This window comes from Tupaia chinensis, unplaced genomic scaffold (assembly GCF_000334495.1).
Source record: "Tupaia chinensis unplaced genomic scaffold, TupChi_1.0 Scaffold149552_1, whole genome shotgun sequence".
NCBI lineage: Eukaryota > Metazoa > Chordata > Mammalia > Scandentia > Tupaiidae > Tupaia > Tupaia belangeri.
In genome coordinates, this window is record NW_006209397.1 from 1,373,105 (window position 1) to 1,384,322 (window position 11,218).

The 11,218-nt window shown below is 33.8% G+C and overlaps 1 protein-coding gene and 1 pseudogene across 1 annotated transcript; both read left to right on the forward strand.

Moving 5' to 3' along the window:
- Positions 1–2,329: 2,329 nt before the first annotated feature.
- Positions 2,330–3,060, forward strand: LOC102471592 (mortality factor 4-like protein 1 pseudogene; annotated as a pseudogene).
- A 2,334-nt stretch (positions 3,061–5,394) lies between these two features.
- Positions 5,395–6,318, forward strand: FAM133A (family with sequence similarity 133 member A). The gene has a single exon (XM_027769443.1). It carries the CDS (start codon positions 5,492–5,494, stop codon positions 6,239–6,241), a length of 750 nt encoding a protein of 249 aa, XP_027625244.1. The 5' UTR covers positions 5,395–5,491; the 3' UTR covers positions 6,242–6,318.
- The last annotated feature ends 4,900 nt before the right edge of the window (positions 6,319–11,218 follow it).

Sequence of the window (11,218 nt, forward strand, 5' to 3'; positions counted from 1 at the left end):
TGGCTATCCCCCCTTGGGAGTGATTTCTTACTTTCTGTCTCTCTATCTCTCTTTGCCTTTCTGGGAAATGCATGTGACCTACAGCAAAAACCTCTCGAAAGAAAGTTTTCTCCTTTGACTTTATCTTTCTAGACACCCTAATGAATATGCTCATTTCTTTTATGCTAAAAAACAATGAATAAATACTGATTGTTTAACCCTGCATTCCTCACTATAGTTACTTTCTTACCTCTTCCTTCACAACTGAGTCTCTGTATTCCAGGGTTGACTTCCTCACCTTTCATTCAGTTTTCAACCCATTGCCATCTGGCTTCTTCTATCATTATTTAATTGAAATTGTAATGACAATGATTATGAAAGACTTCTTAATAGCTGAGTATAATGGAAGTTTTCAGATCTTATTGTACTTCACCTATGTGCTGCATTTAATATTGTCGTCCATCCCATCTTTGCTTGCTTTCTTTTTTGGGGGGAGGAGGGGAGTTGCTTTTTAATGGTTAAGACAATATTTACTTGTTGTAGAAAATTAAAACATTACAGTCTTGAGAATTATTGCCCTTACCTTGAAACTTTATGCTCCCTGTGTTTCTGGCTTTCTTTTCTGATGCCAGTCTAGATTTTTCAGTTCTGGCTAATTTTCTAAAGTGTTTTTGACAGGCCTTTCTTTCTCTGACAATCCCTTGCATATTAGTGTTCAATTAGATCCAATACTCAAGACTATTTCCATTTGAAATTCTCTTGCTAGGTTATTTAATCTTCTCTCATAACGTCAGCTATCACTCAGTGACTGTCAGTCCTATATCTCTGACTGAGATCATTTTACAGAGTGCCAACACCCATTAGTCCAATTTCCTACAGGCAGGTTCATTCATATGTCTGTCTCACTGGCACTCAACTTTTGCAAGTCCAGAACAAAACCGAGCACTTTTTCTCAAAATCTGTACTTTTTTATATACATTTTATTTATGACATTGCCTTTTATCTACTGTTTAAAGCCAGAACTTTGTCCTAGATTCTTTTCTCTCTCTTCTACCCTTTATATCGAATTGGTCACTAGTTTTAGTAGACTCTCCTCAACATGTCTCATATATTTCCCCTACATTTTATTCACAGTGTCACTGTTTTATAGGGTTGTTGGAAAATTCATGATACATTTTTGCATAACTGACAACCCAATAGTTTAAACTCTTTTATGCTTTTCTACATGATTACTTAAGTGATCTCACTGCCTTCAGTTTTCCTGACTCCAATCCATCTTTAACTCTAAATACTTGACTCTCACATATCACTCTCCTGCCTAAAATAGTATCTCTCCATTAGCTTTACTCTAAGTCCCAGGAAAAATTTCAGTTTCCTTAGCATAGCATCCAAAGCCTTTGTGAAGTGGCCTCTTCTAATCTTTATAGCTGATCTCAAGGAACTCAAGTCTCAAAGACTTCAAATTTGAATGGATTATGCTAGTTTATGTGTCAAATAGAAAAAGTCAGCAAGTTGAATACTAAATAAAGTCCTTAAAGGCTTCTGATGGTCAAGTCAAGGAAAAAATGGTATTTGACAGGATTTTAAGATTAAAAATGATAAAAAAGAAAAAAACTAATAGTATCTGGGTGGACCTGAAGGAAAAGGAGAATAATATCAAGAACACAGCAAATTAAATGTAAGAAACTATCATCATGAGTCACTGAAATGTCTGTAGTATTGAACTTATAATGAGTAGGTATGTTAGGTTGACTTGAAGGGTCACAGTCAAAATGGAGACTGACAGAAAAATCTATGATATGCCTGATCATCTACTTTTTATATATAAAAGACTATTGGCAGGGGGTGGGCGGAGGAGAGAGTAGGGGGCAGGAGTAGGGGGTGGTGAGAAAAGGAGGAGGTGGCAAATCACTTATAAATGGCGCCGAAGCAGAATCCAAAGCCTAAATTTCAAGAGGGAGAGTGAGAGAGTGCTGTGCTTTTTTCTCTTTTTTTTGAATTATTTATTTACTTTTTAAATTTATTCATTAATTTATCTTGACCAGAGAAAGACAAACACACAGAGAGAAGGAAAGTGAGAGAGTAAGCCACCAGACCCGAACTGTGGCAGACCATGTGGGTGTGTCCAAAGCCTTAAACCCCACACCACCACCTGGCCCCTGAGAGTGCTGTGCTTTCATGGGCTTCTTCTTTTTGAAGCAAAGTGTGAAAGTTGCCATAAATGATAAGCAAGTGAAATATTTTATGCATTACAGTGGTAGGAACAAAAATTGGGATGAATAGGTTCCAGAGAGCAGAGTACTCAAATATGAGGACACCAATCTGAAGAAACAGTGAGAACTTCAAAAAGTCAATCAGGAGTAATATGCAGAGGGCAAGATGAGAGGGGCTGTGCCAGGAAAGAAGACATCTGGTCTGTAACAGAAAACTGTTGAAGTGAAAACAAAAAAGAACAAACAGAAAACACCTGGGAATGGAGATGATGGCAGTACCAGTGAGACACCTCAACCTCCTCAGAAGAAAAGGGCCCGGGTAGATCCTACTGTTGAAAATGAGGAAACATTCATGAACAGAGTTGAAGTAAAGATTCCGGAAGAGGTAAAACCATGGCTTGTTGATGACTGGAACTTAATTACCAGGCAAAACCAACTCTTTTATCTTCCTGCTAAGAAGAATGAGGATTCCATTCTGGAGGATTATGCAAATTATAAGAAAACTCAAGGAAACACCAGTAATAAGGAGTATGCTGTTAATGAAGTTGTGGCAGGTATAAAAGAATACTTCAACGTCATGTTGGGCACTCAGCTACTCTACAAGTCTGAAAGACCACAATATGCCAAGATCCTTGCAGATCACCCTGATGTGCCTATGTCCCAGGTGCATGGAGCGCCTCATCTCCTGAAATTATTTGTACGGGTTGGTACAATGTTGACCTATACACTTCTTGATGAGAAGAGCCTTGCTTTATTACTGAATTATCTTCATGATTTCCTAAAGTACCTGGCAAAGAATTCTGCAACTTTGTTTAGTGCCAACAATTATGAAGTGGCTCCCCACGAGTACCATCGGAAAGCTATTTGAGAGGCTCACTTGCTCACCTATGTTTGGATCTCTTGTATAAATGATGTACTTTGAAGATGTTACTGTACAACAGAATTGATGTTTATTTCTGTTTGATTTTAAGCAGAGAAAATAAAGGGGGTTTGGCTCCTTTGTCTTTTCCTTTCTTTTCATTTCAAAGTTGCTACCAGTGTATTCAATGATGGACAACAGAGACATACTGTAGAGTGTTTAATTGCCTAGTTGACAAAGCTGCTTTAAATGCTGGTGGTTCTATTCCTTTGACACTATGCACTTTTATAATAAGTGTTAATGCTATATGACAAAATGCTCTGATTCCTAATGCCAAAGGTGCTATTCAGTTTATATAACTAAACACACTTATCCATTTGTGCTCCTTTTTTTTTTAATGGTGATTAAAGAGCCCATCCTTTTCAAGTCATCCATGTTGTTCCTTAGGCATTATCTTCACTCAAATTGTTGAAGAATGGTGGCTTATTTCATGGTTTTGCATTTGTGTCTCATGCACGTTTTAACGTGACAGATGCAATGCATTGTGTAACTACAATTTTCTGAAGTCGATCTTTTAGGAATTGTTTTTCAGATCTTCAATAATTTTTTTCTTTAAATTTCAAGAAAAAAAAGACTATTGGCTATCAACCATAAGAAAAAAATCTATTGATAAGATTTTTAAATGGTCTGAAAGCCCATTACAATCAGACTTCTTGTGCATGCAGCCTCATCTCCTACCACTGTCCTCCTGCTTTTTAAGTTCCATCAACACTAATACATTATGCTCTTTCAAAACCCTGTGTTTTTTTTTCTCATACTGTTTCATCTTCCTAGAATACCCTTCATTTCCTCATTTTTTGCGTGAACTCCTGTTCATCCTTCAGAATCCTATACAGACATCAACAGCTCTAGGCTCCTCCCTTTGAATGTACCTCACTCTTAGAGTTACTCATCCATCTACCCATTCTTTTGTTTATTACTGAGAAAATATTTATTGAGTACTTAATATGGATCAGATGCCATGTTATGCACTAGTAACACCACATTAAATAAGACAGACCAAACATGGCTTTTATTTTTCTTGTCTTTACATTTAGCAGTGGATACACACACACACACACACACACACACCTACACTCCAAAATAATCAAACAAATGAAAAAAAATACCAACTTAAAAAGTGCTGGGAATAAAAGAAACACAAAAGTGGAATATAGAAAAATGAAGATGACAGGTAGACAGAAAAACAATTTTAGTGTAAGGTTGAATGATATGAAACTGTTGGTAGTTAAACTGTTTCTAGCCTATAAAATTAGTAGTTTTATATAGTTCAACCTAATAATTATGTTTCTGAGGAATCGTCATTTAAGCTGAGACCTTAAGGATGAGGTGGAATTGGCCTTGCTCACTAAACTTGGAACTAATCATGCTTCAGGAACCAAGGCAAAACTGGAGGAGATAGAACTGAAAAGGGTGAGTGACTCTAGGTGAAAGAGAAAAAAATAGGGAAGATAATATAAGACCTTTATAGGAGTTTGGATTTGATTCTCTTTACATTTTCATCAAAATGTAAAGCCACTGGAGTATTTTAAGATTCCTTTGATTACAGTGCAGAACTGGCATGGAAAAGAGTAGGGTAGAAATTAGAGCTCTCAATGAAGAGGTTGATGTAAGGAGGCAATAGATAGTGTATCATGTGTGCAGAATTTGGTATCAGGCTGCCTTGGTTTAAATTCCAGTTGCAAGTTATACTCAAATTCTCAAAGCCTTAGTTTCACCATCCATGAAATAGGGATAATAACAGAATCAACTTCATATATTTTAGTCTAAGAACTGAACAAGATAATCCATTGTAATACAGAAAGCAACCTTGAGAGATACTAAACACTTAATGGTCCAAGAGAGAGATAATAGTAGTCTTCCCTAAAGTGATGACAAGAGAAGTGAGTGGATATGAGATCTTTTATAGAGTTTTAAACAGTGGGATTTAGTAATACATTGGATGTGAGAGTTGAAGGAGAAAGATTTACAGGTATGCCTCTCGAGTTCCTGTTAAAATGAGTGGAGTAGATTATGCAACACTATCCTAAGTTGGAGAAGAACTGTCTGGTATAGCTCTGTATAAGCCTCATAAGACAGGAATGAAAGAACAAAAAAAGATACTAATTGTAGTGCCAACACTCTGGATCCATTTGGAATTTATGGAGTTTCAAATTCTGGATGTTGTGTACATGCTGGACATGTATGTGCTTGCCTGTGATCTTGTCTTGTCTGACTGGGAAGGCTGTGGTAGAGGATCATGGCATTTTGTAATCATCCCTTATGCTTCTCTCACAGAATGGAGTCTGCTTGGTACACAAGCAGATGAAGAACTGAAGGGAAGTTTCTATTCTTCATATCTTTGGCAACTGAGAGTCTACTGGGGGAACCATCTGGCACCATGGGAAAGAGGGATAATCGAGTGGCCTATATGAATCCTATAGCAATGGCCAGATGGAGGGGCTCAACTCAACCTGCTGGCCCTACAATACAAGATTATCTGAATCGACCAAGGCCCACTTGGGAAGAAGTGAAGAAAAAATTAGAAAATAAAAAGAAAGGCTCCAAAGCATTAGCTGAATTTGAAGAAAAAATGAATGAAAATTGGAAGAAAGAACTCGAAAAAAGCAGGGAGAAATTATTAAGTGGAAATGAATGTCCATCAAAAAAAAGAGAAAGAAAGAGGAAAAAAAAGAAAAAATCTTGTCGCTCTTCATCTTCCTCTTCATCAGGCTCTGATTCTTCAAGCAGTTCCTCTGATTCTGAGGATGTGGAAAAGAAACAAGGGAAAAAGAGAAAGAAAAAGAAGAACCATTTATATAAATCATCAGAAAGCTCTATGTATGAATCAGAATCAGAAAGCAAGGAATCCGTGAAAAAGAAAAAGAAGTCAAAGGATGAAACAGAAAAAGAAAAGTGTATCCGAATTCTCAGCAAAAAAAGAAAGAAGACTTATCCTGAGGATAAACCTTCACCACCTGAGTTCTCATCAGAATCAGATCGTGAAGAGGAATTGCAAGCAAAAAAGAAGAGAAGGCATGAAGAGCAAGAAAAATCAATGGAAAAAATAAAAAAGAAGAAGAAGAAACAGTACAAGAAACATAGTAAGAAGAAAAAAAAGAAGTCTACTTCAAGTCACAAGTCAAGATGACATCAAGAAAAAAGAAAAATTTTCATATTTAAAAAAGCAAAGTCTAAAGGAAACTTCAACTGTGAAAGAGCATATTTACCAAAATGCATGAGTTTCCCTGTGTTTGTAAAATTATTCCTGGACTTTCAGTTGCCAGTTAAATGCCACTGTGCCAGAAGGGGCCATAATTGTTGCCTGCAGATTAACTATAGGGTTTTATTCAATTGTTTTTCCTTCTAGTGGTTAATTCCTCTGGAAGTCTAAATTCTACTGTCATACTAGTGGTTAAAATGTTTGGAAATTAGGGGCCAGCAGATGCTGTGGTAGGTAAAGGCACTGGACTCCCACATAGCCGACCACAGATCAAGTCCCAGACTTGGTGGCTCACTTTGTCACTTTTTCTCTCTCTGACTTAATTGAAAATAATGATAATAAATAAATAATGCTTTAAAAATGTTTGGAATTAAAATACTTTCGATAATGAATAATTTTGACCAAATATATATAAAAGATTAAGTGTATTTATCTGATTTGGATATATTATTAAAATATAATTCAAAATATTAAGATGACTGTAGTTGACATTTCTAAAGCAAGGACTTAACATTGATGTCTTAAACTCCTTACTTTTGAAGATAAATGTAGTTTTGATTTTTTCAGTAATAAACTTCTGTTTACATGGGGAAAGGGCTTGTGGGGTAGGGGGAGTGTTTGTTAATCACTTCGGCTAGCTGAATAGTGTGCCTTTGATCTTTACACATACTATTTTTGCCAATACAGCAGCCATTCTTTTCTTAGTGAAATTTTGGGATGTTGTTGTATGCTACTTCAAGTGAACAAGAAAGACAACAGTTTATTGCATAAGCAAGTTTCCAAATCAATAAAACTTACCTCCACTTCACCACTATTCACTATACAGTACTGAATAATATTTAATGTTAAAATATTCCATGATTTGAATTAACTTTGATACCCTTTTAAGGAGAATCATTTCAAACAGACCCTGGAATTTTTTGATTAATGAAGATTCTGAGGCTTTTTAGTGTGTTTTGTATTATTGAGTTTTAATTATCTTGAGATGTTGTACATAAACAGTAATCCTTTTTACATATGATTTATGCTTAGGGTACAAGCTTCAAGTTTGTAGTTTCTTAATCTTGGTATATTAATTTTATTTCTGTATTTAACTGCACAGTTGCCAAAATATTTAGTATTTAAAAAGAAGGTTTTAAAAAATATTTAATGCCTTCATATTGAAGCTGGTGTATTACTATAAGCAAGTTGAGTGCCAGACTTCAAGTACACTCTGTATCTTGTTATATGAAACTACTGCCAAAATGTTGGTAAGTATGTCATTGAAAGCTGTTGACTTAAGCATTAATATTGAATTAAACTAGTTAAATTTAGTTGGAAACAACATTATTGTGTTCATATTTTACTAAGATTTGGTGCCTTGTGTCTGTTGCTGAACCATGTTTACCACTATGTTAACATAAGTTTAAGGAATTATTTTTACTTTACATTTTTATATATCAGAGTAACCTGAATTACAAATGTATGTTTAATAAAACTCTTATTACAAAGGATGTGCTAATGTCATAGATACAAATAATTTTGGCGTGATTAGAGAGGCTCAATGGGAATTATTTTTTTAAATAGTTGAGTCAACTTAGTTCTCTTGAATCAAAAGTAAAATTGTAAAGACAGAAAACATCTAGTAGATAACATGTTAGTTCCCCATATTTTTCCACTGGAAATATCACACTGTTTCAGTAATTTCTTGGAACATTACAGTTATGTCATGTTAGATCACCTTGGAGCTTTATAATTGTTTCCTAAAAATATATATCTATAGGTTTATGCTGATAAAACTATTACATTTAAGGGATACTTTATATCCATATAAAGTTTTGCAAAATTTGAAAATAATGATAATAAATAAATAATGCTTTAAAAATGTTTGGAATTAAAATACTTTCGATAATGAATAATTTTGACCAAATATATATAAAAGATTAAGTGTATTTATCTGATTTGGATATATTATTAAAATATAATTCAAAATATTAAGATGACTGTAGTTGACATTTCTAAAGCAAGGACTTAACATTGATGTCTTAAACTCCTTACTTTTGAAGATAAATGTAGTTTTGATTTTTTCAGTAATAAACTTCTGTTTACATGGGGAAAGGGCTTGTGGGGTAGGGGGAGTGTTTGTTAATCACTTCGGCTAGCTGAATAGTGTGCCTTTGATCTTTACACATACTATTTTTGCCAATACAGCAGCCATTCTTTTCTTAGTGAAATTTTGGGATGTTGTTGTATGCTACTTCAAGTGAACAAGAAAGACAACAGTTTATTGCATAAGCAAGTTTCCAAATCAATAAAACTTACCTCCACTTCACCACTATTCACTATACAGTACTGAATAATATTTAATGTTAAAATATTCCATGATTTGAATTAACTTTGATACCCTTTTAAGGAGAATCATTTCAAACAGACCCTGGAATTTTTTGATTAATGAAGATTCTGAGGCTTTTTAGTGTGTTTTGTATTATTGAGTTTTAATTATCTTGAGATGTTGTACATAAACAGTAATCCTTTTTACATATGATTTATGCTTAGGGTACAAGCTTCAAGTTTGTAGTTTCTTAATCTTGGTATATTAATTTTATTTCTGTATTTAACTGCACAGTTGCCAAAATATTTAGTATTTAAAAAGAAGGTTTTAAAAAATATTTAATGCCTTTGTATTGAAGCTGGTGTATTACTATAAGCAAGTTGAGTGCCAGACTTCAAGTACACTCTGTATCTTGTTATATGAAACTACTGCCAAAATGTTGGTAAGTATGTCATTGAAAGCTGTTGACTTAAGCATTAATATTGAATTAAACTAGTTAAATTTAGTTGGAAACAACATTATTGTGTTCATATTTTACTAAGATTTGGTGCCTTGTGTCTGTTGCTGAACCATGTTTACCACTATGTTAACATAAGTTTAAGGAATTATTTTTACTTTACATTTTTATATATCAGAGTAACCTGAATTACAAATGTATGTTTAATAAAACTCTTATTACAAAGGATGTGCTAATGTCATAGATACAAATAATTTTGGCGTGATTAGAGAGGCTCAATGGGAATTATTTTTTTAAATAGTTGAGTCAACTTAGTTCTCTTGAATCAAAAGTAAAATTGTAAAGACAGAAAACATCTAGTAGATAACATGTTAGTTCCCCATATTTTTCCACTGGAAATATCACACTGTTTCAGTAATTTCTTGGAACATTACAGTTATGTCATGTTAGATCACCTTGGAGCTTTATAATTGTTTCCTAAAAATATATATCTATAGGTTTATGCTGATAAAACTATTACATTTAAGGGATACTTTATATCCATATAAAGTTTTGCAAAATTATTGTCCATTAGAATGTTTTTAAAAAGCTTATATTATTTGTAGAATGTGGTGAAGACATTTATAGTTCAATATATGTCTGTGCTCCCATTCACTTCTTGGCCCCTTGTAGTTAGTGCAGTTCCATTTGACTACTACTGGCAGAGGGATTGTGAACAAGAAGTGATGTGTTGTTTCCATTCTGGAGCAATAAAAAGTCCTACATGACCTTCCAGCTCTTTCTTTATCTGCCATGGTAACCTGAAAGTGATGTGTTCCAAATGATATACCTACAAAATGGATGCAACATGCAACCTGGATCTGAGTCACTGTTTAAAAGGGTTCTGCCCTGTACAGCTGATGGACTTGCAGTAGACCTTTTCAGAACTAATAAATAAACTGTTTAGTGTTAAGCCTCTGATATTTTGGGTCTTTTTATTACCAGAGTACCATCTAAATTAATCTGCTCAATAACACAGAACTCTACACTTCCATTTCATTATTTACATAAATAACTCACCTAGCTTTTGTCACATCTTCTTGTTGTTTGCAGATTCACCAAGATAGTTCATGCTATAGTAGGAGGAAATGTTAATTTTATTCTAATTGATTTTTACATAAGGAAGAGGATGATCTAGCATAATAGTTTATGCTTATCAACAATGCTGACTGCTTAGGAAATAACACTGCTTCATTATTTCACTGGTTATAGTTAAAACAATGTTGTAGTAAAAGGTTTGGAAATGAAATTTAAGAAGAACTAATGACAATCTGATAAATAAGAGGAATACTATTTTGTAGATATAAGTATAAAAATTACAGTAGAGAAAAATGCTATACAAGTATGTAGAAGACAATAGACTAAATGACTTAAGTGAACATTTAATATGGAGCCTCTAGATTGAAAGCAAAATAATTTTGATCCTATGCAAAAAGCACAATAGTTGTTCCCAGTGATTTGCTTTATGTGATTAGTAAGAATAGCTTTAGATATAACATTTAACTATCTTTCACAATGGGAAGTGAAGCAGTGAGAAATTTAGTAAGACAGAGGCAACAAAGGGAAAATAGATACAATCTAGATTAGAAATTTAATTCTGAGCACAAAAAGAGAAATTTGAAAGATCTCCAGCTGAAGGTGAAAGTTTAGAGTGACAATAAGAAAAATGAATAATATTCAGGATTCCTGGGTGTTTTTTTTGTGGTCATTAAAGGGTATTTTTAAATACATTTTTTAATTTCAAGAAAAGCAGTTTTAGCTTTAATAAATCAAAATCAACAATGTTAAGAGAGCTTAACATTGTCTTTTGTCAAAAGTCCTAAGATTCTACTTCACTAAACGTCTCATGTACTTTATCTTCTGTTATGGTTTGATATTTTCCCTTTGAATTCTGAAAGATAAGATTTAACTCCAGACTTGTCCCTACAATTAAGTTGGCCATTTTATTAGTTGTTTTCAAACTCTTATTTCTATGTGTCTGTATTTAGTTTTTCTTGGTATAGCACTCTCTTCAGAACTTCTTGGAGAGCTGGTCTGGTGTTGGTAAATTCTTTCAGGTTTTGTTTATCTAAGAATGTTCTTGTTTTTTTTTTTTTTT

Coding starts and splice junctions, on each gene's coding strand:
- FAM133A (XM_027769443.1), top strand. CDS start 5,492: ATGGGAAAGAGGGATAATCGAGTGGCCTATATGAATCCTATAGCAATG.